Here is a 27,600-nt window from a genome sequence, read left to right as displayed (position 1 = left end):
GGAGCCGGTTTTTTCTTTGTGTCAAAAAAAGACGGCTCTTTGAGACCATGTATTGATTATCGGCTTTTGAATAAAATCACTGTTAAATATCAATACCCATTGCCGTTGCTGACTGATTTGTTTGCTCGCATAAAGGGGGCCAAGTGGTTCTCTAAGATTGACCTTCGTGGGGCGTATAATTTGGTGCGAATCAGGCAGGGGGATGAGTGGAAAACCGCATTTAATACGCCCGAGGGCCACTTTGAGTATCTAGTGATGCCTTTTGGTCTTTCAAATGCTCCGTCAGTTTTCCAGTCCTTTATGCATGATATTTTTCGCGATTATTTGGATAAATTTATGATTGTGTATCTGGATGATATTCTGATTTTTTCGGATGACTGGGACTCTCATGTCCAGCAAGTCAGGAGGGTTTTTCAGGTTTTGCGGTCTAATTCTTTGTGTGTGAAGGGTTCTAAGTGTGTTTTTGGGGTACAGAGTATTTCCTTTTTGGGATATATTTTTTCTCCCTCTTCCATTGAAATGGATCCTGTCAAGGTTCAGGCTATTTGTGATTGGACGCAGCCCTCTTCTCTTAAGAGTCTTCAGAAATTTTTGGGCTTTGCTAACTTTTATCGTCGATTTATTGCTGGTTTTTCGGATATTGCTAAGCCATTGACCGATTTGACTAAGAAGGGTGCTGATGTTGCTGATTGGTCCCCTGATGCTGTGGAGGCCTTTCGGGAGCTTAAGCGCCGTTTTTCCTCTGCCCCTGTGTTGCGTCAGCCTGATGTTGCTCTACCTTTTCAGGTTGAGGTCGACGCTTCTGAGATCGGAGCTGGGGCAGTGTTGTCGCAGAAAAGTTCTGACTGCTCCGTGATGAGGCCTTGTGCCTTCTTTTCCCGTAAATTTTCGCCCGCTGAGCGGAATTATGATATTGGGAATCGGGAGCTTTTGGCCATGAAGTGGGCTTTTGAGGAGTGGCGCCATTGGCTTGAGGGGGCCAGACATCAGGTGGTGGTATTGACTGACCACAAAAATTTGATTTATCTTGAGACCGCCAGGCGCCTGAATCCCAGACAGGCGCGCTGGTCTTTATTTTTCTCTCGGTTTAATTTTGTGGTGTCATACCTACCGGGTTCTAAGAATGTTAAGGCAGATGCCCTTTCTAGGAGTTTTGAGCCTGACTCACCTGGTAACTCTGAGCCCACAGGTATCCTTAAGGATGGAGTGGTATTGTCAGCCGTTTCTCCAGACCTGCGGCGGGCCTTGCAGGAGTTTCAGGCGGATAGACCGGATCGTTGCCCACCTGATAAACTGTTTGTTCCTGATGATTGGACCAGTAGAGTCATCTCTGAGGTTCATTCCTCTGCGTTGGCAGGTCATCCTGGCATTTTTGGTACCAGGGATTTGGTGGCGAGGTCCTTCTGGTGGCCTTCCCTGTCACGAGATGTGCGAGGCTTTGTGCAGTCTTGTGACGTTTGTGCTCGGGCCAAGCCTTGTTGTTCTCGGGCTAGTGGATTATTGTTGCCCTTGCCTATTCCTAAGAGGCCTTGGACGCACATCTCGATGGATTTTATTTCAGATCTGCCTGTTTCTCAGAAGATGTCTGTCATCTGGGTGGTGTGTGACCGTTTCTCTAAGATGGTCCATTTGGTTCCTCTGCCCAAGTTGCCTTCTTCTTCCGAGTTGGTTCCTCTGTTTTTTCAAAATGTTGTTCGTTTGCATGGTATTCCTGAGAATATCGTTTCTGACAGAGGGACCCAATTCGTGTCTAGATTTTGGCGGGCATTCTGTGCTAGGATGGGCATAGATTTATCTTTTTCGTCCGCTTTCCATCCTCAGACGAATGGCCAGACCGAGCGGACTAATCAGACCCTGGAGACATATCTGAGGTGTTTTGTGTCTGCTGACCAGGATGATTGGGTTGCTTTTTTGCCATTGGCGGAGTTCGCTCTCAATAATCGGGCCAGCTCTGCCACTTTGGTGTCCCCGTTTTTCTGTAATTCGGGGTTTCATCCTCGATTTTCCTCTGGTCAGGTGGAATCTTCGGATTGTCCTGGAGTGGATGCTGTGGTGGAGAGATTGCATCAGATCTGGGGGCAGGTGGTGGACAATTTGAGGTTGTCCCAGGAGAAGACTCAGCTTTTTGCCAACCGCCACCGTCGTGTTGGTCCTCGGCTTTGTGTTGGGGATTTGGTGTGGTTGTCTTCTCGTTTTGTCCCTATGAGGGTCTCTTCTCCTAAGTTTAAGCCTCGGTTCATCGGCCCGTATAAGATTTTGGAGATTCTTAACCCTGTTTCCTTCCGTTTGGACCTCCCTGCATCCTTTTCTATTCATAACGTTTTTCATCGGTCATTATTGCGCAGGTATGAGGTACCGGTTGTGCCTTCCGTTGAGCCTCCTGCTCCGGTGTTGGTTGAGGGTGAGTTGGAGTACGTTGTGGAGAAAATCTTAGACTCCCGTGTTTCCAGACGGAGACTCCAGTATCTGGTCAAGTGGAAGGGATACGGCCAGGAGGATAATTCTTGGGTGAATGCATCTGATGTTCATGCCTCTGATCTGGTTCGTGCCTTTCATAGGGCCCATCCTGATCGCCCTGGTGGTTCTGGTGAGGGTTCGGTGCCCCCTCCTTGAGGGGGGGGTACTGTTGTGAATTTGGATTCTGGGCTCCCCCGGTGGCTACTGGTGGAATTGAACTGGTGTCTTCATCTTCTCTGTTCACCTGTTCCCATCAAGATGTGGGAGTCGCTATATAACCTTGCTTCTCTGTTAGTTGCTTGCCGGTCAACAATGTTATCAGAAGCCTCTCTGTGCTTGTTCCTGCTCCTAGACAACTACTAGATAAGTTGGACTCTTGTCCATGTTTGTTTTTGCATTTTTGTTCCAGTTCACAGCTGTAGTTTCGTTACTGTGTCTGGAAAGCTCTTGTGTACAGGAATTGCCACTCTGGTGTTATGAGTTAATGCCAGAGTTTTAAAGTAATTTCTGGATGGTGTTTTGATAGGGTTTTCAGCTGACCATGAAAGTGTCCTTTCTGTCTTCTGCTATTTAGTAAGTGGACCTCAAATTTGCTAAACCTATTTTCATACTACGTTTGTTATTTCATCTTAATTCACCGCCAATACATGTGGGGGGCCTCTGTCTCCTTTCGGGGTATTTCTCTAGAGGTGAGCTAGGACTAATATTTTCCTCTCCTAGCATTATTTAGTCCTCCGGCTGGTGCTGGGCATCTAGAATCAACGTAGGCATGCTACCCGGCCACTGCTAGATTGTGCGGTAGGTTTAGTTCATGGTCAGCTCAGTTCCCATCTTCCAAGAGCTAGTTCCTATATATGCTGATGCTATGTTCTCTCGCCATTGAGATCATGACAGCGTACGTAAATGATTGAAGAAATTAAAGTTGGAAATTGCCTCATTTTAAAGGCCCATTTAGACATGACAATTATGGGGGATTAAAGGGACTCTGTCACCTGAATTTGGAGGGAACAATTTTCATACCTCCCAACCGTCCCGGATCCCGCGGGACTGTCCTGATTTTGACAGTCAGCCCCATGATCCCGGGCGGGACATTAGTTGTCCCACACTACGCAAGGTTTGTTGCTGTGTTTTTTTTTTTGTTTAATAAAAGTTGGGTCACCTCCCGCCAAACCCCCGCCCCCCCGCCCGCCTCCCACCCACCCTCCTTGAAGACAATACTCACCCTGCTCCAGCGATGGTCTCGGCTTCTGCAGCGCTCCTGAATGAGCTGTCACGTTGTACCGCTTATTTAAGGTCATGAATATGCGCATATTCATGACATAATGAGCGGTATCACATGACCGCTCACCCAGGAAGAAGGTGCTGAGCCGGGAGTCGGGACACAGAGCGAGAGGGATGACCGCGCGGTGAGGAACACAGGTAAGTATGAGGGACGGGGGACACTGCCTTTAGAGATATTTTTGTTGGCTGTAGTAATAGCATCTGCCTAAAGTAAAATTCCAAAGAGGGTGCAAAACAAAAAAAATCTTCATTTGATGTATTTTAGAAAATGATTTATTAAGAAAACAATTATTAGCCCATACTTTACATTGCCTCATTATGGACATTCATGACCAACTGTTGGAACACTACAGGAGCCAGCAATAACCATATAAGGCTACGTTCACATTTGCGTTGTGCGCCGCAGCGTCGGCGCCGCAGCGCACAACGCAAACAAAAACGCAGCAAAACGCATGCACAACGCTGCGTTTTGCGCCGCATGCGTCGTTTTTTTCATTGAATTTGGACGCAGCAAAAATGCAACTTGCTGCGTCCTCTGCGCCCCGACGCGGGCGCCGCAGCGACGCATGCGGCGCAAAACGCAAGTGCGCCGCATGTCCATGCGCCCCCATGTTAAATATAGGGGCGCATGACGCATGCGGCGCCGCTGCGGCGCCCGACGCTGCGGCGGGGACCGCAAATGTGAACGTAGCCTAAGAGCATGTCTGAGAAATGGTCCTACAGCTTAAAACAGGAGAAATCAGGGAAATGCTAGCAGAGAGCAAAGCAGCTGCAGTGACCAGGTGACCTGCCACAATTTCATTCCAATGTCTTCCTTTGAGCAGCCTTGGACGAGTGTAGTGTCTGCATTATCGTGTCTGGCTGACTACAGTCAGTGACAACTAGTCATGACGCTTCTTTCCCCTGACCACCATTACAGATCTGCTGCTATCCTGCTAGGATGCTGCCGCTTCTCTGGGAGCGATCTGCCAGGCAAGACCTGTCTCTCCCTACCGCCCACACATCCGGCTGTGTCCTGTATCTCAGGGGTCCTGCCCGTCTGTCACCAGAGGAGAAATATAGCTTGTGATATGCTGCAGAGAGCCCGGCTGCCTCCACAATGCAGGTGACAGGAGTGGCTGCGAGCTCTGCACAGACAGGACAGCTAGCCGCCTGCACACTGGGTCACCACTGCCTGTATACTGGGTCCCCACAGCCTGCTCACTGGGTCACCACTGCCTGCTCACTGGGTCACCACAGCCTGCTCACTGGGTCACCACAGCCTGCTCACTGGGTCACCACAGCCTGCACACTGGGTGAGCACAGCCTGTACACTGGGTGACCACAGCCTGTAGGAAGCTGCTAACTGGGTCACTATAGCTTGAAGGAAGCCCCTCACTCGGTCACTATAGCCTGCAGAAAGCCCCTTACTGGGTCGCTATAGCCTGCAGGAAGCCCCTTTGTAGGTCACTATAGCCTGCAGGAAGCCCCTCACTGGGTCACTGTAGCCTGCAGGAAGCCCCTCACTGGGTCACTGTAGCCTGCAGGAAGCCCATCAGTAGGTCACTATAGCCTGCAGGAAGCCCCTCACTGGGTCACTATAGCCTGCAGGAAGCCCCTCACTGGGTCACTATAGCCTGCAGGAAGCCCCTTACTGGGTCGCTATAGCCTGCAGGAAGCCCCTCAGTAGGTCACTATAGCCTGCAGGAAGCCCCTCACTGGGTCACTATAGCCTGCAGGAAGCCCCTCATTGGGTCACTGTAGCCTGCAGGAAGCCCCTCACTGGGTCACTATAGCCTGCAGGAAGCCCCTCAGTAGGTCACTATAGCCTGCAGGAAGCCCCTCACTGGGTCACTGTAGCCTGCAGGAAGCCCCTCACTGGGTCACTGTAGCCTGCAGGAACCCCCTCACTGGGTCACTATAGCCTGCAGGAAGCCCCTCACTGGGTCACTATAGCCTGCAGGAAGCCCTTCACTGGGTCACTATAGCCTGCAGGAAGCCCCTCACTGGGTCACTATAGCCTGCAAGAAGCCCCTCAGTAGGTCACTATAGCCTGCAGGAAGCCCCTCACTGGGTCAATATAGCCTGCAGGAAGCCCCTCAGTAGGTCAATATAGCCTGCAGGAAGCCTGTTGTGAATTCCGTTCTCGAACTCTCTCCTGTGGTCATGAATGGTACTTTGGCGAGTTCTGTCCGTGGACTCCCTCTGGTGGCTGTGAGTGGAGCTGCTGGTTCTGAGATTCCTTCCTCAGCTGCCCTCGTTTAGTGCTAGGCTGGCTTCTCTATTTAACTCCACTCAGATCGTTACTTCATGCCAGCTGTCAATGTCTTAGCACTGGTTCAGATCTCTCCTGGATCTTTCTGATGACCTGTCTACTCCAGCAGAAGCCCCTGCTAGTTGATTTGTTGTTTATTGTTTTCTTGTCCAGCTTGCTATCATGATATTGCCTTGCTAGCTGGAAGCTCTGGGATGCAGAGTGGCACCTCCACACCGTGAGTCAGTGCGGGGGGTCTTTTTGCACACTCTGCGTGGTATTTTGTAGTTTTTGTGCTGACCGCAAAGATACCTTTTCTATCCTCTGTCTGTTTAGTGAAGTCTGGCCTCCTTTGCTGAAACCTGTTTCATTCCTGTGTTTGTGACTTCCATCTTAACTCACAGTCAATATTTGTGGGGGGCTGCCTTTTCCTTTGGGGAATTTCTCTGAGGCAAGGTAAGGCTTTATTTCCTATCTTTAGGGGTAGTTAGCTCTTAGGCTGTGAAGAGGCGTCTAGGCAGAGTTAGGTACGCTCCACGGCTATTTCTAGTGTGTGTGATAGGATTAGGGTTTGCGGTCAGCAGAGCTCCCACTTCCCAGAGCTTGTCCTGTTCTACGGTTTAACTATCAGGTCATTCCTAGTGCTCCTAACCACCAGGTCCATAACAGTACAGCTGGCCAGTAAAGTGTTAATGCATCTCAATAGAGGGATAGGAGAAGTTCTGAGACCATTTTTTTTCTCTGCAGTGTGTTTTGTCTTTCCTTTCCCCTTAACCTCTGGGTGGTTCAGGACTCAGGTGCAGATATGGACATTCAGGGTCTGTCCTCTTGTGTGGACCAACTCACTGCAAGGGTACAAAGCATTCAAGATTATGTAGTTCAGAATCCGATGTTAGAGCCTAGAATTCCGATTCCTGATTTGTTTTCTGGGGATAGATCTAAGTTCCTGAATTTCAAAAATAATTGTAGACTGTTTCTTGCTTTGAAACCCCGCTCCTCTGGTGACCCCATTCAGCAAGTAAAAATCATTATTTCTTTGTTACGTGGCGACCCTCAAGACTGGGCATTTTCCCTTGCGCCAGGAGACCCTGCATTGTGTAATGTAGATGCGTTTTTTCTGGCGCTTGGATTGCTCTTTGATGAACCGAATTCAGTGGATCAGGCAGAGAAAATCTTGCTGGCTTTGTGTCAGGGTCAGGATGAAGCGGAGGAATATTGTCAGAAGTTTAGAAAGTGGTCTGTGCTTACTCAGTGGAATGAGTGTGCCCTGGCGGCAATTTTCAGAAAGGGTCTTTCTGAAGCCCTGAAGGATGTTATGGTGGGGTTCCCCACGCCTGCTGGTCTGAATGAGTCTATGTCCTTGGTCATTCAGATCGATCGGCGTTTGCGTGAGCGCAAAGCTGTGCACCATTTGGCGGTATCTTCTGAGCAGAGGCCTGAGCCTATGCAATGTGATAGGACTTTGACCAGAGCTGAACGGCAAGAACACAGACGTCAGAATGGGCTGTGTTTTTACTGTGGTGACTCCACTCATGCTATCTCTGATTGTCCTAAGCGCACTAATCGGTTCGCTAGGTCTGTCACCATTGGTACTGTACAGCCTAAATTTCTTTTGTCCGTTACTCTGATTTGCTCTTTGTCGTCCTATTCTGTTATGGCGTTTGTGGATTCAGGCGCTGCTCTGAATTTGATGGACTTGGAGTTTGCCAGGTGCTGTGGTTTTTTCTTGGAGCCCTTGCAGCATCCTATTCCATTGAGAGGAATTGATGCTACGCCTTTGGCCAAGAATAAGCCTCAGTATTGGACTCAGTTGACCATGTGCATGGCTCCTGCACATCAGGAGGATATTCGCTTTTTGGTGTTGCATAATCTGCATGATGTGGTCGTGTTGGGTTTGCCATGGCTGCAGGTCCATAATCCTGTATTGGATTGGAAATCAATGTCTGTGTCCAGTTGGGGTTGTCAGGGGGTACATGGTGATGTTCCATTGTTGTCAATTTCTTCTTCTACTCCTTCTGAAGTCCCTGAGTTTTTGTCGGATTACCGGGATGTATTTGATGAGCCCAAGTCCAGTGCCCTACCTCCTCATAGGGATTGCGATTGTGCTATTAATTTGATTCCTGGTAGTAAGTTTCCTAAGGGCCGACTGTTCAATTTATCTGTGCCAGAACACGCCGCTATGCGGAGTTATATAAAGGAGTCCTTGGAGAAAGGGCATATTCACCCGTCGTCGTCACCGTTGGGAGCAGGGTTCTTTTTTGTGGCCAAGAAGGATGGTTCTCTGAGACCTTGTATAGATTACCGCCTTCTTAATAAAATCACGGTCAAATTTCAGTACCCTTTGCCTCTGCTGTCTGATTTGTTTGCTCGGATTAAGGGGGCTAGTTGGTTCACCAAGATAGATCTTCGAGGGGCGTATAATCTTGTGCGTATTAAACAGGGCGATGAATGGAAAACTGCATTTAATACGCCCGAGGGCCATTTTGAGTACCTGGTGATGCCATTCGGGCTTTCTAATGCCCCATCTGTGTTTCAGTCCTTTATGCATGACATCTTCCGAAAGTACCTGGATAGATTCATGATTGTATATTTGGATGATATTTTGGTCTTCTCGGATGACTGGGAGTCTCATGTGAAGCAGGTCAGAATGGTGTTCCAGGTCCTTCGTGCTAATTCCTTGTTTGTGAAGGGGTCTAAATGTCTCTTCGGAGTTCAGAAGGTTTCATTTTTGGGCTTCATTTTTTCCCCTTCTACTATCGAGATGGATCCTGTTAAAGTTCAGGCCATTTATGATTGGACTCAGCCTACATCCGAGAAGAGCCTTCAGAAATTCCTGGGCTTTGCTAATTTTTATCGTCGCTTCATCGCTAATTTTTCTAGTGTTGTTAAACCATTGACTGATTTGACCAAGAAAGGTGCGGATGTGGTGAATTGGTCCTCTACGGCCGTTGAGGCTTTTCAGGAGCTGAAACGTCGTTTCTCTTCAGCCCCTGTGTTGTGTCAGCCAGATGTTTCGCTCCCTTTTCAGGTCGAGGTAGATGCTTCTGAGATTGGAGCAGGGGCTGTTTTGTCTCAAAGAAATTCTGATGGTTCTGTGATGAAGCCATGTGCTTTCTTTTCTAGGAAGTTTTCGCCTGCTGAGCGTAATTATGATGTTGGCAATCGGGAGTTGCTTGCTATGAAGTGGGCATTCGAGGAGTGGCGACATTGGCTTGAAGGAGCCAAGCATCGCGTGGTGGTCTTGACGGATCACAAGAATCTGACTTATCTCGAGTCTGCCAAGCGGTTGAATCCTAGACAGGCTCGTTGGTCGCTGTTTTTCTCCCGTTTCGATTTTGTGGTTTCATACCTTCCGGGTTCTAAGAATGTGAAGGCTGATGCCCTTTCAAGGAGTTTTGTGCCTGATTCTCCGGGAGTTCCTGAGCCAGCTGGTATTCTCAAAGAGGGGGTAATTTTATCTGCCATCTCCCCTGATTTGCGGCGGGTGCTGCAGGAGTTTCAGGCTGATAGACCTGACCGTTGTCCAGCGGATAAACTTTTTGTCCCTGATAGATGGACTAGTAGAGTTATCTCCGAGGTTCATTGTTCGGTGTTGGCTGGTCATCCAGGAATCATTGGTACCAGAGATTTGGTGGCTAGGTCCTTTTGGTGGCCATCCTTGTCACGAGATATGCGTTCTTTTGTGCAGTCCTGTGGGACTTGTGCTCGGGCTAAGCCCTGCTGTTCTCGTGCCAGTGGGTTGCTTTTGCCCTTGCCAGTTCCGAAAAGGCCCTGGATGCACATTTCCATGGATTTTATTTCAGATCTCCCTGTCTCTCAAAGGATGTCGGTCATCTGGGTGGTTTGTGATCGCTTCTCTAAGATGGTCCATTTGGTACCCTTGCCTAAGTTGTCTTCCTCCTCTGATTTGGTACCGTTATTTTTCCAGCATGTGGTTCGTTTGCACGGCGTTCCGGAGAACATCGTGTCGGACAGAGGTTCCCAGTTTGTTTCAAGGTTTTGGCGGTCCTTTTGTGCTAAGATGGGCATTGATTTGTCTTTTTCTTCGGCTTTCCATCCTCAGACAAATGGCCAAACCGAACGAACCAATCAGACTTTGGAAACATATCTGAGATGCTTTGTTTCTGCTGATCAGGATGATTGGGTGACCTTCTTGCCTTTGGCTGAGTTCGCCCTTAATAATTGGGCTAGTTCGGCTACTTTGGTTTCGCCTTTTTTCTGTAATTCTGGTTTTCATCCTCGTTTTTCTTCAGGGCAGGTTGAGCCTTCGGACTGTCCTGGTGTGGATTCTGTGGTGGACAGGTTGCAGCAAATTTGGACTCACGTAGTGGACAATTTGACATTGTCCCAGGAGAAGGCTCAACGTTTCGCTAACCACCGTCGCTGTGTTGGTCCCCGACTTCGTGTTGGGGATTTGGTTTGGTTGTCGTCTTGTTATGTTCCTATGAAGGTTTCTTCTCCTAAGTTTAAGCCTCGTTTCATTGGTCCTTATAAAATGTCTGAAATTCTCAATCCTGTGTCATTTCGTTTGGCCCTTCCAGCTTCTTTTGCCATCCATAATGTGTTCCATAGGTCGTTGTTGCGGAGATATGTGGCGCCTATGGTTCCCTCCGTTGACCCTCCTGCTCCGGTGTTGGTCGAGGGGGAGTTGGAGTATGTGGTGGAGAAGATTTTAGATTCTCATATTTCGAGATGGAAACTTCAGTACCTGGTCAAGTGGAAGGGCTATGGTCAGGAAGATAATTCCTGGGTTGTTGCCTCTGATGTCCATGCTGCCGATTTAGTTCGTGCCTTTCATTTGGCTCGTCCTGATCGGCCTGGGGGCTCTGGTGAGGGTTCGGTGACCCCTCCTCAAGGGGGGGGTACTGTTGTGAATTCCGTTCTCGAACTCTCTCCTGTGGTCATGAATGGTACTTCGGCGAGTTCTGTCCGTGGACTCCCTCTGGTGGCTGTGAGTGGAGCTGCTGGTTCTGAGATTCCTTCCTCAGCTGCCCTCGTTTAGTGCTAGGCTGGCTTCTCTATTTAACTCCACTCAGATCGTTACTTCATGCCAGCTGTCAATGTCTTAGCACTGGTTCAGATCTCTCCTGGATCTTTCTGATGACCTGTCTACTCCAGCAGAAGCTAAGTCCCTGCTAGTTAATTTGTTGTTTATTGTTTTCTTGTCCAGCTTGCTATCATGATATTGCCTTGCTAGCTGGAAGCTCTGGGATGCAGAGTGGCACCTCCACACCGTGAGTCGGTGCGGGGGTCTTTTTGCACACTCTGCGTGGTATTTTGTAGTTTTTGTGCTGACCGCAAAGATACCTTTTCTATCCTCTGTCTGTTTAGTGAAGTCTGGCCTCCTTTGCTGAAACCTGTTTCATTCCTGTGTTTGTGACTTCCATCTTAACTCACAGTCAATATTTGTGGGGGGCTGCCTTTTCCTTTGGGGAATTTCTCTGAGGCAAGGTAAGGCTTTATTTCCTATCTTTAGGGGTAGTTAGCTCTTAGGCTGTGAAGAGGCGTCTAGGCAGAGTTAGGTACGCTCCACGGCTATTTCTAGTGTGTGTGATAGGATTAGGGTTTGCGGTCAGCAGAGCTCCCACTTCCCAGAGCTTGTCCTGTTCTACGGTTTAACTATCAGGTCATTCCTAGTGCTCCTAACCACCAGGTCCATAACAGAAGCCCCTCAGTAGGTCACTATAGCCTGCAGGAAGCCCCTCAGTAGGTCACTATAGCCTGCAGGAAGCCCCTTACTGGGTCGCTATAGCCTGCAGGAAGCCCCTCAGTAGGTCACTATAGCCTGCAGGAAGCCCCTCACTGGGTCACTATAGCCTGCAGGAAGCCCCTCATTGGGTCACTGTAGCCTGCAGGAAGCCCCTCACTGGGTCACTATAGCCTGCAGGAAGCCCCTCAGTAGGTCACTATAGTCTGCAGGAAGCCCCTCACTAGGTCTCTATAGCCTGCAGGAAGCCCCTCACTGGGTCACTATAGCCTGCAGGAAGCCCCTCACTGGGTCACTATAGCCTGCAGAAAGCCCCTCACTGGGTCACTATAGCCTGCAGGAAGCCCCTCACTGGGTCACTATAGCCTGCAGGAATCCCCTTACTGGGTCGCTATAGCCTGCAGGAAGCCCCTCAGTAGGTCATTATAGCCTGCAGGAAGCCCCTCACTGGGTCACTGTAGCCTGCAGGAAGCCCCTCACTGGGTCACTGTAGCCTGCAGGAAGCCCCTCACTGGGTCACTATAGCCTGCAGGAAGCCCCTCACTGGGTCACTATAGCCTGCAGGAAGCCCCTCACTGGGTCACCGTAGCCTGCAGGAAGCCCCTCACTGGGTCACCGTAGCCTGCAGGATGCCCCTCACTGGGTCGCTATAGCCTGCAGGAAGCCCCTCACTGCACTGTGTGGCCATATTTTTTTTATATAATTATTGTACAGTATATGAAACAGTGTGATCAGCAGTGCTAAATGGGTGTGGCTGGGACGTGGATATGGGTGTGACTAATTATGAATGGGTGTGGTCAGAGGTGTGGCCTAAAATTTTCAGCGGCGCGCAAAGCACGCCGCAAACTTTGTCCCTCTTTCCCATCTTCAAAAGTTGGGAGGTATGAATTTTCAGTCATATGGGTGGGGTTTTCGGGTGTTTGATTCACCCTTTCCTTACCCGCTGGCTGCATGCTGGCTGCAATATTGGATTGAAGTTCATTCTCTGTCCTCCGTAGTACATACCTGCACAAGGCAATCTTGCCTTACGCAGCCGTGTACTATGGAGAATGAACTTCAATCCAATATTGCAGCCAGCATGCAGCCAACGGGTAAGGAAAGGGTGAATCAAACTCCCGAAAACCCCGCCCATATGACTGAAAATTGTTCCCTCCAAATTCAGGTGACAGAGTCCCTTTAAGCTTACGTACGAATTCTAGTTCGTGATTATTAGACCATCTTAAATGTTGTTGAAAATGGCATGAAATTTATGGTTATTTTAGAAGCCCAAAGAAAGACCACAAAACACGTGTGAAGGTAGTCTATTTGAACTATGTAACTATATTTTTACCAAATTAAACTGACTTTTATTTTAAAACAATAGACAAAATCTTACCAGTTTTTTTGTCTAACAAGTTGGATGACGGTGACCAAAGCTCTTGAATTCTTTGAGGAAAGCATTCTTCTAGAGAGTTCATTGAATGAGTAGGTTGATTAACTGCAGCCCATGTCTGCAACTGACTTTGCTGTTCAAAAGAAAATTCAAGATTTAGATCTACATTAATTTTCAATAATAACTATGTAAGTGCAACATCAAACTTGCCAAATATTATCATGTACAGCATCAATACTTGCGTATTACATTGAAACATTTTTTCTTTTAAATAAAAGAATATTGAATGCAATACTGGCAATATTTATTTACTTCTTGAGTGCAACTAATTGAAAAACACTCACTGGCCTGGGGTGAGTATAACTCATAGGTCGGAATCATACTAGACCGTAATACCGACGAGTGCTATGCAATAAAAAATCGCATAGCACTCGGACCAATGTTAATCTGTGGGGCAGCTCCTATCATCCGTTGTTTTCTCGGCCGTATTATACGTGCAATAGAAATCGGCAGTGCGCAGGCGCCGGGCTTCTCGGACCTTTCCCGGCGCCTGCGCACTGCAGTACTTTGCTCTGCCCTCAAAAGGGCAGATAAAGTACGCCTGCACAGGAGCCACAACAGGAAGCAAGGAAAAGGAAGTCATCGCATGAAGATGGGAGGCACCGGACCCGGACCACGACGCCCATCAGACCGGACCGCACTGGACCGCCCCCCTAGGTGAGTATCATCTAACTTGTTTTTCTTATCTTTCAGGTTACATCGGGGGCTTATCTACAGCATTATAGAATGCTGTAGATAAGCCCCTGATGGCGGTGGCCGAAACTTATATACGAAAAAGTAGGTGACAGATTCCCTTTAAAAGTTCATGTGGGTTTATTTGCTCCATAAACCCAGAAGCACCAACAAAATGTAAACAGCCTTTAGAGCAGGCAAAAACAAAGCAAGAATGTCCATAGCAGAGCTCTGCTCTGCCAGGCTTGTGGGCACAAAGGCTGGGTAATGTCCAGCACACATGCTCATTCTGGAGCCACACACACAGGAGTTCTTCTCCCTCCCAACACACAGACCATGTGCCAAACAAAAGCCTCAATTATGTAGGCTGTAACCACACCCACAGGTGAGCTATGTGGGTAGCCAGACCCGCCCATCTCTCATAGCTACCCGCAACCCGTGCTCTAAAGAATAATACTCCAGGTTACATCACAGGGAGCAGCCATCCCTGTGATACATACCTCCAATTGATTACACGGCCATTAGGCTGCTTACATACCTCCCTTTTGCCTAAAGCCATGGGGCTTGGCACATTCCCTTACTGGACCAGAGACCCTTCTCGGTCGTCTTTGGAAGTAAACCTGTCTATCAAAACTGGGCCCTATCACTGAACCCTTTTGGATCAGTAAATTGCCTGACTCCATCCCCTCCTCTGATAGGGTTGCCCCTTTGTCGGACCACCCCCAACCCCAATGGTCGGTATGGTGTTGCAATTCCCTTGGTCCCATGCCTTCTGTCTGGTCTGAGCCTCTGTTACCACGTTCGCTACAAGGTCTCCCACCTAGGTCACTCAGCACTGAGCTAACAGAGGAGTCACTACTTCTAACTCTTCCATTCTTTAGGGAACCCCTTCGTTTCTCCAGACCTCGGTTGAAAGTGGACGCCATATTCTTTGCATTTCCTGCAGCTGTTTATTGACCTGCAGCCTGTTAAGTCTTAGCTGTTCTACCTCTCTTAAGTATGCCATGTGATATTGCATGAGTGTTCAGATATTCTGCATGCTCTCTATTTATCCGACAACGAAGATTAGAACTATCCCACCTTCACCAGCTACCTGGGCTTCGTCATCAGCCAGAATCCTCACTCTCGCCACACCTGACTTATCTACGATCTCCTGCATTACTTTACCAAGTCTCCCAATGATTTTTCTCACCAGATTCCTGGGCACTGGAATGATGTCCTCCACCAGTTCCAATCGACCTTGGGCTTTCTTTGCATGCTCCAGACATCAAGCGGCTTCCTCATTCCTCAACAAGAAAGGTTTAGTGAGAAGACAGTTTAGGTGCATGTCACTCAGGATAGCCACCCGCTTCACCATGACGTCCCTAGCTGACAGTATCACTAACTGCTTAGACTCTGGCGCCCAGTTCACACTACATGCTTCCACCGCCTTTCTAAAGGCCTCATGCACAGCCTCACGGGCACAAGCTTCCCGAACGTCCTCGGGTACCTCTACTATGCACTGGAAGAGCGAAGTCTCACCTTCTTGGATACAGTGTTTGATCTCTTTGTCCTGAGCATCAGAGCGGTTTTTCAAGACATCAACTTTCCTTGCGAGGTCGTCTGCGGGTCACTTCCCTTGCTGGATTTCTTCCTCCCTAGAGGCGACTTCTTTGGTCAGTCTCTCCAGCTCACTCTCCTTCATTGCAATCAGATCAAGAGAGCGCGACAGTTCATTCTGTATAGCAGAGAGCTCATTTTTTATCTCATTTCTGAAGCTGGTCCTTAACTTCCTGCTTAGCCTCCTGCTTGATCATGAGCTCTCGGAGAACTGTATCTCGATCCCCTGCCAGGCAGCGATGTTCGTCCTCTCCCCGGTGAAGCTCCTGCTGATGCTTCTCATGGGCCTCTCTGATTCATGCGTTCTACTCCTCTAAGCCTGCGGACAGTTCCCAGAGAGCTTGTTCACTTTGTGTCCTCGCTTTCCGCATTAAACTATTTTTACTGAAAAGCCGTGATTTCCTCAGACTTCTGTTTTTCCAAACGCTTTAGTTTGGCCAGCAAATCTGCCACTTTTTACTTTTCATGGTCAAACTCTTTGGCGAGGTCCTGAAGCTCCTGTACTTTGTTGCAGAAGGTCATTTCAAGATGAGACATGTGTTCGGCGTCCTCCTGCTGAGCAGAGCCCAGCTTCTCCTGCAGGCTCTCCGTTTTGCCTCAGAGTTTTTCTCCTACTGCGATTTTCGCTGTTATATCTGTACTGCCACCCTGTGTCAGCTTTATCTTCTCCACTTCATCGACTACCTCTGTGCTGGGGTTTGTCGGTAGTAAAGTGACCTCCTCATCTAGGACATTAACCTTGTTTGTCCCTGACCCTTTCTCTTCTTCATCCCTCTTCTCAGAGGGTGTAGCCTGTCCTGCCTTTCTGCCGCCTCCGTGTCCTCGGCAACGAGAGGAAGACTTGACATTTGTACCCGGCTCCACCTTACTGCACTCTTTTTCCCTTGCATCACAGTCTGAATGGGAGCCACCACTACTCACCCTGGAACAACCAATCCCCATTTAAACTGGTGTTGGACCCACACTTTTCTCCGATCACCCCTAACTCTGGGACATCGACCTTAGGGGCGCTACCTCCTCCTCTTTATGCATCTCACCACCAGGAACCCCTACAGCCACCTGCTGCGGTGGGCCTCCCTTAGGTCGGAGTGACACTACAGTAGAATACGGACGAGTGCTATGCGATAAAAAAATCGCATAGCACTCGCACCAGTATTCATCTATGGGGCTGCTTACATTACTGTTTTTTTGCTCTGCCGTTTTCAACGTGAGAGTGAAATCACAGCATGCTGTGATTGTCACCGACACTCGGCCGAGTCTCGGCTCACTCGCACCCATATAAGCCTATGGGTGTGAGTGAGACAACACACATCACTCGGATATCATCTGAGTGATGTGCAATATACGCAGACCTCAGCAATGGAGGAGATGGAGAAATTAATTTCTCCGCCTCCTCCACAGCTGTGCTCCGATCCTCTCTGTGCGAGAGGCTCGGAGCACAAACGCATGACACTCAGCTCCAGCTTGCAGCAGTGCAGGAGCCGAGGGTCATCAGCATATCGCATCCAATGCTCTCACATCGGATGCCATACTCTAGTCTGACCCCAGCCTTAGGGTCATTCAAGCTCCCCCTGAGCAATCAGACACTCCCTTTTCCCCCAAGTCTCAAAACAATTCAAAGTCTTGAATGATTACAATAGGGTACGACAAGTTCAGGACTAAAGGGACCTCACGGCTGGTAATAACTGTGGGTGTCTCAATGATTACCCTGGACACCGGATAATCCCTAGGGACCCCATGGATGCAGTGGACATCCATCTTCCTTCCGGGAATCAGATAGACAGGGAGTGTGGCACTCACCAGGATCACCGAGCTACCTAAGTCCAGAAGTCCAGTCACGCTCTCTCCATTGACTTACACAGAGCACCTCTGTGACATTTTATCAGATGTATAATTGACACTGGATACCAGACTCGCGCTGTTCGAACACTGTTCCCGGCAAAAGTCCTGCCACCCCTTTTTGGGCCACCACCCCTATTTGGGTCACCACCCTATTTTGGGACTCCATCCCTTTTGAGTCACCACCCTCTTTTGGGATTCGACCCCCTGTTGGGTCACTGCCCCCTTTTTGGGCATCCATCCCTATTTGGGTCACTGCCCCTTTTGGGACTCCACTCCCTTTTGGACAATCATCCCTCCTTGGGGTTCACACCGTGGACTCCCCACAGCCCTCTCAGGCCCTCACCTGTTGTGAACTCTATTTTTGGGCTCCCTCTTGTGGTCACAAGTGGTACTGTGTGAGTGCTGTCTTTGGGCTCCCTCTGGTGGCTCTTTGTGTCTTTCTGCAGGTTTGTGGCTGGCATCAGCTGTCTCGTTATCTGGTAGTTGGTTTCCTATTTAGCTCACCTGGACTTTCAGTTGTTGCCGGCTGTCAATGTATTCAGTGCTATTTGGAGCTCTCCTGCATTCCTTCGTTATCAGTCTCTTCAAGAGAAGCTAAGTTTTTGTTTATTCATTTTTTGATCACCAGTGTTCAATATGTTTCTTGGTTGGTGATTAGTCCTTGTCCAGCTTGCTTATATGTGATTTCCTTGCTTGCTGGCAGCTCTAGGGGGCTGAGTTTCTCCCCCCACACCGTTAGTTGGTGTGGGGGTTCTTGTATTCTCAGCGTGGATATTTTGCATAGGGTTTTCTACTGACCACACAGTTCCCTATCTGTCTTCTGCTATCTAGTATTAGCGGGCCTCATTTGCTGAATCTGTTTTCATTTCTACGTTTGTATTTTCCCCTTACCTCACCGTTATTATTTGTTGGGGGCTTCCTATATCTTTGGGGTTATTTCTCTGAGGCAAGTGAGGTCTTATTTTCCCTCTAGGGGTAGCTAGTTTCTCAGGCTGCGTCGAGACGTCCAGGATTTTAGGCACGTTCACCGGCTACCTTTAGTGTGTTTGGTTAGGATCAGCTTTGCGGTCAGTCCAGTTACCATCTCCCTAGAGCTCGTTTCTATGTTCAGTAACTTAGCTAGTCCGTTTTGTGATCCTCAGCCACTAAGGATCATAACAGTACAGCCGGCCATTTCCTAAATCTCTGACAATACACCTCTGCCTCATCCTGACCTTGAGAGAGGGCCAGCAAAGCCTTTTCTGCCTGGTTCTCAAGATTAGGTTCCTCATAAAGCAGTCCAAGCGCCAGAAAAAACGCATCCACATTCAGCAATGCAGGATCTCCTGGCGCCAGGGAGAAAGCCCAATCTTGAGGGTCGCCACGTAACAAGGAGATAACAATTTTAACTTGCTGAGCGGAATCACCAGAGGAACGAGGTCTCAAAGATAGAAATAATTTACAATTATTCTTAAAATTCAGAAACCTAGATCTATCTCCAGAAAACAACTCAGGAATAGGTATTTTTGGCTCTGACATAGGACTATGAACAACAAAATCCTGAATGCTTTGCACCCTTGCAGCAAGATGATCCACACTAGAAGTCAGACTCTGAATATCCATGTCTGCAGCTGAACTCAGAGCCACCCAGAGATTAAGGGGATGAGAGAAGCTGGACAGACTGCAGCAAAGGGAGAGAGAAAAAAATTGTACTCAGGACTTCTCTTATCCCACTTCTGTGATGCATTAAACACTCTTTAGGCCGGCTGTACTGTTATGATCCTTAGTGGCTGAGGATCACAAAATGGACTAGCTTAGTTACTGAACATAGAAATGAGCTCTAGGGAGGTGGTATCTGGACAGACCGCAAAGCTGATCCTAACCAAACACACTAAAGGTAGCCGGTGAACGTGCCTAAAATCCTGGACGTCTCGGCGCAGCCTGAGAAACTAGCTACCCCTAGAGGGAAAATAAGACCTCAGTATTGGACTCAAGTGACCATGTGCATGACTCCTGTACATCAGGAGGTGATTCGCTTTCTTGTGCTGCATAATTTACATGATGTTGTCGTTTTGGGTCTGCCATGGCTGCAGGCCCATAATCCAGTTCTGGATTGGAAAGCTATGTGTGTGTCAAGTTGGGGTTGCCAGGGGATTCATGGCGATGCTCCTTTGGTGTCAATTGCTTCTTCCACTCCTTCTGAGGTCCCTGAGTTTTTGTCGGACTACCAGGATGTATTTGATGAGCCCAGATCCGGTGCCCTGCCTCCTCATAGGGATTGTGTTTGTGCTATAAATTTGATTCCTGGTAGTAAGTTCCCTAAGGGACGACATTTTTATTTGTCTGTACCAGAACATGCCGCGATGCGGAGTTATATAATGGAGTATTTGGAGAAGGGACATATTCGTCCATCCTCCTCCCCTCTTGGTGCAGGATTCTTTTTTTGTGGCCAAGAAGGATGGTTCTCTGAGACCTTGTATAGATTACCGTCTTCTAAATAAAATCACGGTCAAATTTCAGTATCCTTTGCCATTATTGTCTGATCTGTTTGCTCGGATTAAGGGGTCCAGTTGGTTCACCAAGATAGATCTTCGTGGTGCGTATAACCTTGTGCGTATTAAGCAGGGGGATGAATGGAAAACAGCATTTAATACGCCCGAAGGCCATTTTGAGTACTTGGTGATGCCTTTTGGACTCTCTAATGCTCCTTCTGTGTTTCAGTCCTTCATGCATGACATCTTCAGAGAATATCTGGATAAATTTATGATTGTGTATCTGGATGACATTTTGGTCTTTTCTGATGATTGGGAGTCCCATGTGAAGCAGGTCAGGATGGTATTTCAGGTCCTGCGTGCTAATGCCTTATTTGTGAAGGGCTCAAAATGTCTCTTTGGAGTACAGAAGGTTTCCTTTTTGGGTTTTATTTTTTCTCCTTCTACTATTGAGATGGACCCAGTCAAGGTCCAGGCTATTCATGACTGGACTCAGCCTACATCCATTAAGAGTCTTCAGAAGTTCTTGGGTTTTGCTAATTTTTACCGTCGCTTCATCGCTAATTTTTCTGGCGTGGTTAAGCCCTTGACGGATTTGACCAAGAAGGGTTCTGATGTGACTAATTGGTCTCCTGCGGCCATGGAAGCCTTTCGGGAGCTGAAGCGCCGGTTCTCTTCAGCTCCAGTCTTGTGTCAGCCTGATATCTCTCTTCCTTTTCAGGTCGAGGTTGATGCTTCTGAGATTGGAGCAGGGGCTGTTTTGTCGCAGAGAAGCTCTGATTCCTCTGTAATGAAGCCTTGTGCTTTCTTTTCAAGAAAGTTTTCGCCTGCCGAGCGGAATTATGACGTTGGTAATCGGGAGTTGTTGGCTATGAAGTGGGCATTTGAGGAGTGGCGACATTGGCTTGAGGGAGCTAAGCATCGTGTGGTGGTCTTGACTGATCACAAAAATCTGATTTATCTCGAGTCTGCCAAGCGGCTGAATCCTAGACAGGCTCGTTGGTCGTTGTTTTTCTCCCGTTTCGATTTCGTGGTCTCGTACCGGCCTGGTTCGAAGAACGTGAAGGCTGATGCTCTTTCTAGGAGTTTTGTGCCTGACTCTCCGGGAGTTTCAGAGCCGGCTGGTATCCTCAGAGAGGGAGTGATTTTGTCTGCCATTTCCCCAGATTTGCGACGAGTGCTGCAGAAATTTCAGGCGGATAGACCTGACCGTTGCCCACCAGAGAGACTGTTTGTCCCAGATAGATGGACCAGCAGAGTTATTTCCGAGGTTCATTCTTCGGTGTTGGCGGGTCATCCTGGGATTTTTGGTACCAGAGATTTGGTGGCTAGGTCCTTCTGGTGGCCTTCCTTGTCGCGGGATGTGCGTTCCTTTGTGCAGTCCTGTGGGATTTGTGCTCGGGCTAAGCCTTGCTGTTCTCGTGCCAGCGGGTTGCTTTTGCCTTTGCCTGTCCCGAAGAGGCCTTGGACGCACATTTCCATGGATTTTATTTCGGATCTTCCAGTATCTCAGAGAATGTCTGTCATCTGGGTGGTGTGTGATCGTTTTTCCAAAATGGTCCATTTGGTGCCCTTGCCTAAGTTGCCTTCCTCCTCCGATTTGGTTCCTTTATTTTTTCAGAATGTGGTTTGCTTACATGGCATCCCTGAAAATATTGTGTCTGACAGAGGATCCCAGTTTGTGTCCAGATTTTGGCGGATCTTTTGTGCCAAGATGGGCATTGATTTGTCTTTTTCGTCGGCTTTCCATCCTCAGACGAATGGTCAAACCGAGCGAACTAATCAGACCTTGGAAACGTATTTAAGATGTTTTGTTTCTGCTGATCAGGATGATTGGGTGACTTTTTTGCCATTGGCCGAATTTGCCCTTAATAATTGGGCTAGTTCTGCTACTTTGGTTTCGCTTTTTTTCTGCAATTCTGGTTTTCATCCTCGTTTCTCCTCGGGTCAGATTGAGCCTTCTGACTGTCCTGGGGTGGATTCTGTGGTGGATAGGTTGCAGCAGATTTGGAACCATGTGGTGGACAATTTGAAGTTGTCACAGGAGAAGGCTCAGCGCTTTGCCAACCGCCATCGCGGTGTGGGTCCCCGACTTCGTGTTGGGGATTTGGTATGGCTGTCTTCTCGGTATGTGCCTATGAAGGTCTCCTCTCCTAAATTCAAGCCTCGCTTCATCGGTCCTTATAAGATTTTGGAAATCCTTAACCCGGTGTCTTTTCATTTGGACCTCCCAGCGTCGTTTGCCATTCATAATGTGTTCCATAAGTCTTTGTTGCGGAGGTATGTGGTGCCTGTGGTTCCTTCTGTTGAGCCCCCTGCTCCGGTGCTGGTTGAGGGCGAATTGGAGTACGTGGTGGAGAAGATCTTGGATTCTCGTATTTCTAGACGGAGGCTTCAGTATTTGGTTAAGTGGAAGGGCTATGGTCAGGAGGATAATTCCTGGGTTGTCGCCTCTGATGTTCATGCGGCCGATTTGGTTCATGCCTTCCATGTGGCGCATCCTGATCGCTCTGGGGGTCTTGATGAGGGTTCGGTGACCCCTCCTCAAGGGGGGGGTACTGTTGTGAACTCTATTTTTGGGCTCCCTCTTGTGGTCACAAGTGGTACTGTGTGAGTGCTGTCTTTGGGCTCCCTCTGGTGGCTCTTTGTGTCTTTCTGCAGGTTTGTGGCTGGCATCAGCTGTCTCGTTATCTGGTAGTTGGTTTCCTATTTAGCTCACCTGGACTTTCAGTTGTTGCCGGCTGTCAATGTATTCAGTGCTATTTGGAGCTCTCCTGCATTCCTTCGTTATCAGTCTCTTCAAGAGAAGCTAAGTTTTTGTTTATTCATTTTTTGATCACCAGTGTTCAATATGTTTCTTGGTTGGTGATTAGTCCTTGTCCAGCTTGCTTATATGTGATTTCCTTGCTTGCTGGCAGCTCTAGGGGGCTGAGTTTCTCCCCCCACACCGTTAGTTGGTGTGGGGGTTCTTGTATTCTCAGCGTGGATATTTTGCATAGGGTTTTCTACTGACCGCACAGTTCCCTATCTGTCTTCTGCTATCTAGTATTAGCGGGCCTCATTTGCTGAATCTGTTTTCATTTCTACGTTTGTATTTTCCCCTTACCTCACCGTTATTATTTGTTGGGGGCTTCCTATATCTTTGGGGTTATTTCTCTGAGGCAAGTGAGGTCTTATTTTCCCTCTAGGGGTAGCTAGTTTCTCAGGCTGCGTCGAGACGTCCAGGATTTTAGGCACGTTCACCGGCTACCTTTAGTGTGTTTGGTTAGGATCAGCTTTGCGGTCAGTCCAGTTACCACCTCCCTAGAGCTCGTTTCTATGTTCAGTAACTTAGCTAGTCCGTTTTGTGATCCTCAGCCACTAAGGATCATAACACTCACCACATGTGAACGGCAGTATATCTGCCCCAACAGTTCCTCACAGCAAGGCTCCGCACTGTTCTGCAAGGCCCTGCCCGCCTCCACAAGGCTCTGCACGGCCCCACAAGGCTCTGCACAGCTCCACACAGTGAGGTTTTGCACTGCTCTACAAGACTCTGCACGGCTGTGCACCTCTCTGCATGGCTCCGCATGGCTCTGCACGGCTCCACACTGCAGATTTCGTGGACCCACCGATCCACAGAAAGCCACCCGGAGTTCGTGGACCCGCCGATCCACAGCAAGCCGCCCGGAGTTTGTGGACCCGCCGATACACAGCAATCACCTGCTGTACTCCTCACAGGTACCTCCTGGACCAATGCCTGCATTCTCCACCAAATGTAGGGGTTGTGGTTGTACTCATTGAGGTGCGACAGGAGGACAACAGGAGGCACGTTCCATTAAAAGTTCATGCGGGTTTATTTGCTACATAAACCCAGAAGTACCAACAAAAGGTAAACAGCCTTTAGAGCAGGCAAAAACAAAGCAACAATGTCCATAGCAGTACTCTGCTCCACCAGGCCTGTGGGTACACAGGCTGGGTAATGTCCAGCATGCAGGCTCAGTCTGGAGCCACACACACAGGAGTCCTTCTCCCTCCCAACACATAGACCATGTGCCAAACAACAGCCTCCATTATGTAGGCTGTAACCACACCCATAGGTGAGGTACATGGGAAGCCAGACCCATCCATCTCTCATAGCTACCCACAACCCAGACCCAGGTGCACTGAATAACATCCTAGTGCTTACGTGCACTAAAGAAAAATAATCCGGGTTACATCACAGAGAGCAGCCTTTCCTGTAACACATACCTCCCATTGATTACATGGCCATTAGCCTCCTTACGCTGTGTACACATAGTATACATAGTATATGTTTTTTATTTATTTATTTACTTTTTATAAATACATAAATGAAAAAATGCCTAAAAATACAAGCCTATAGCTGCCCCAGAATTGGCACATCACATTAGAAACGCCAATTCTGGCACTTTTCCTTCTCTTCCCTACCTCTGTGCTGGGGTTTGTCGGTAGTAAAGTGACCTCCTCATCTAGGACATTAACCTTGTTTGTCCCTGACCCTTTCTCTTCTTCATCCCTCTTCTCAGAGGGTGTAGCCTGTCCTGCCTTTCTGCCGCCTCCGTGTCCTCGGCAACGAGAGGAAGACTTGACATTTGTACCCGGCTCCACCTTACTGCACTCTTTTTCCCTTGCATCACAGTCTGAATGGGAGCCACCACTACTCACCCTGGAACAACCAATCCCCATTTAAACTGGTGTTGGACCCACACTTTTCTCCGATCACCCCTAACTCTGGGACATCGACCTTAGGGGCGCTACCTCCTCCTCTTTATGCATCTCACCACCAGGAACCCCTACAGCCACCTGCTGCGGTGGGCCTCCCTTAGGTCGGAGTGACACTACAGTAGAATACGGACGAGTGCTATGCGATAAAAAAATCGGGTAGCTAGTTTCTCAGGCTGCGTCGAGACGTCCAGGATTTTAGGCACGTTCACCGGCTACCTTTAGTGTGTTTGGTTAGGATCAGCTTTGCGGTCAGTCCAGTTACCATCTCCCTAGAGCTCGTTTCTATGTTCAGTAACTTAGCTAGTCCGTTTTGTGATCCTCAGCCACTAAGGATCATAACAGTACAGCCGGCCATTTCCTAAATCTCTGACAATACACCTCTGCCTCATCCTGACCTTGAGAGAGGGCCAGCAAAGCCTTTTCTGCCTGGTTCTCAAGATTAGGTTCCTCATAAAGCAGTCCAAGCGCCAGAAAAAACGCATCCACATTCAGCAATGCAGGATCTCCTGGCACCAGGGAGAAAGCCCAATCTTGAGGGTCGCCACGTAACAAGGAGATAACAATTTTAACTTGCTGAGTGGAATCACCAGAGGAACGAGGTCTCAAAGATAGAAATAATTTACAATTATTCTTAAAATTCAGAAACCTAGATCTATCTCCAGAAAACAACTCAGGAATAGGTATTTTTGGCTCTGACATAGGACTATGAACAACAAAATCCTGAATGCTTTGCACCCTTGCAGCAAGATGATCCACACTAGAAGTCAGACTCTGAATATCCATGTCTGCAGCTGAACTCAGAGCCACCCAGAGATTAAGGGGATGAGAGAAGCTGGACAGACTGCAGCAAAGGGAGAGAGAAAAAAATTGTACTCAGGACTTCTCTTATCCCACTTCTGTGATGCATTAAACACTCTTTAGGCCGGCTGTACTGTTATGATCCTTAGTGGCTGAGGATCACAAAACGGACTAGCTTAGTTACTGAACATAGAAATGAGCTCTAGGGAGGTGGTATCTGGACTGACCGCAAAGCTGATCCTAACCAAACACACTAAAGGTAGCCGGTGAACGTGCCTAAAATCCTGGACGTCTCGACGCAGTCTGAGAAACTAGCTACCCCTAGAGGGAAAATAAGACCTCAGTATTGGACTCAAGTGACCATGTGCATGACTCCTGTACATCAGGAGGTGATTCGCTTTCTTGTGCTGCATAATTTACATGATGTTGTCGTTTTGGGTCTGCCATGGCTGCAGGCCCATAATCCAGTTCTGGATTGGAAAGCTATGTGTGTGTCAAGTTGGGGTTGCCAGGGGATTCATGGCGATGCTCCTTTGGTGTCAATTGCTTCTTCCACTCCTTCTGAGGTCCCTGAGTTTTTGTCGGACTACCAGGATGTATTTGATGAGCCCAGATCCGGTGCCCTGCCTCCTCATAGGGATTGTGTTTGTGCTATAAATTTGATTCCTGGTAGTAAGTTCCCTAAGGGACGACATTTTTATTTGTCTGTACCAGAACATGCCGCGATGCGGAGTTATATAATGGAGTATTTGGAGAAGGGACATATTCGTCCATCCTCCTCCCCTCTTGGTGCAGGATTCTTTTTTTGTGGCCAAGAAGGATGGTTCTCTGAGACCTTGTATAGATTACCGTCTTCTAAATAAAATCACGGTCAAATTTCAGTATCCTTTGCCATTATTGTCTGATCTGTTTGCTCGGATTAAGGGGTCCAGTTGGTTCACCAAGATAGATCTTCGTGGTGCGTATAACCTTGTGCGTATTAAGCAGGGGGATGAATGGAAAACAGCATTTAATACGCCCGAAGGCCATTTTGAGTACTTGGTGATGCCTTTTGGACTCTCTAATGCTCCTTCTGTGTTTCAGTCCTTCATGCATGACATCTTCAGAGAATATCTGGATAAATTTATGATTGTGTATCTGGATGACATTTTGGTCTTTTCTGATGATTGGGAGTCCCATGTGAAGCAGGTCAGGATGGTATTTCAGGTCCTGCGTGCTAATGCCTTATTTGTGAAGGGCTCAAAATGTCTCTTTGGAGTACAGAAGGTTTCCTTTTTGGGTTTTATTTTTTCTCCTTCTACTATTGAGATGGACCCAGTCAAGGTCCAGGCTATTCATGACTGGACTCAGCCTACATCCATTAAGAGTCTTCAGAAGTTCTTGGGTTTTGCTAATTTTTACCGTCGCTTCATCGCTAATTTTTCTGGCGTGGTTAAGCCCTTGACGGATTTGACCAAGAAGGGTTCTGATGTGACTAATTGGTCTCCTGCGGCCATGGAAGCCTTTCGGGAGCTGAAGCGCCGGTTCTCTTCAGCTCCAGTCTTGTGTCAGCCTGATATCTCTCTTCCTTTTCAGGTCGAGGTTGATGCTTCTGAGATTGGAGCAGGGGCTGTTTTGTCGCAGAGAAGCTCTGATTCCTCTGTAATGAAGCCTTGTGCTTTCTTTTCAAGAAAGTTTTCGCCTGCCGAGCGGAATTATGACGTTGGTAATCGGGAGTTGTTGGCTATGAAGTGGGCATTTGAGGAGTGGCGACATTGGCTTGAGGGAGCTAAGCATCGTGTGGTGGTCTTGACTGATCACAAAAATCTGATTTATCTCGAGTCTGCCAAGCGGCTGAATCCTAGACAGGCTCGTTGGTCGTTGTTTTTCTCCCGTTTCGATTTCGTGGTCTCGTACCGGCCTGGTTCGAAGAACGTGAAGGCTGATGCTCTTTCTAGGAGTTTTGTGCCTGACTCTCCGGGAGTTTCAGAGCCGGCTGGTATCCTCAGAGAGGGAGTGATTTTGTCTGCCATTTCCCCAGATTTGCGACAAGTGCTGCAGAAATTTCAGGCGGATAGACCTGACCGTTGCCCACCAGAGAGACTGTTTGTCCCAGATAGATGGACCAGCAGAGTTATTTCCGAGGTTCATTCTTCGGTGTTGGCGGGTCATCCTGGGATTTTTGGTACCAGAGATTTGGTGGCTAGGTCCTTCTGGTGGCCTTCCTTGTCGCGGGATGTGCGTTCCTTTGTGCAGTCCTGTGGGATTTGTGCTCGGGCTAAGCCTTGCTGTTCTCGTGCCAGCGGGTTGCTTTTGCCTTTGCCTGTCCCGAAGAGGCCTTGGACGCACATTTCCATGGATTTTATTTCGGATCTTCCAGTATCTCAGAGAATGTCTGTCATCT

The 27,600-nt window shown here is 48.4% G+C and overlaps 1 protein-coding gene across 1 annotated transcript in view; it reads right to left on the bottom strand.

The window, feature by feature from the left end:
* The window catches only part of FMN2 (formin 2), a 450,026-nt gene that overhangs the window by 354,468 nt on the left and 67,958 nt on the right, over positions 1–27,600 (bottom strand). The window contains exon 3 of the mRNA XM_077289102.1: positions 13,054–13,183. Within this exon, the coding sequence (XP_077145217.1) occupies positions 13,054–13,183 (130 nt within the window). The remainder of the gene's footprint in view (positions 1–13,053; positions 13,184–27,600) is intronic.

The sequence above is a fragment of the Ranitomeya variabilis genome, chromosome 2, assembly GCF_051348905.1.
Source record: "Ranitomeya variabilis isolate aRanVar5 chromosome 2, aRanVar5.hap1, whole genome shotgun sequence".
Lineage (NCBI taxonomy): Eukaryota > Metazoa > Chordata > Amphibia > Anura > Dendrobatidae > Ranitomeya > Ranitomeya variabilis.
Note: the sequence above shows the minus strand (reverse complement) of the source record. Positions and strands in the feature narration are given on the sequence as shown.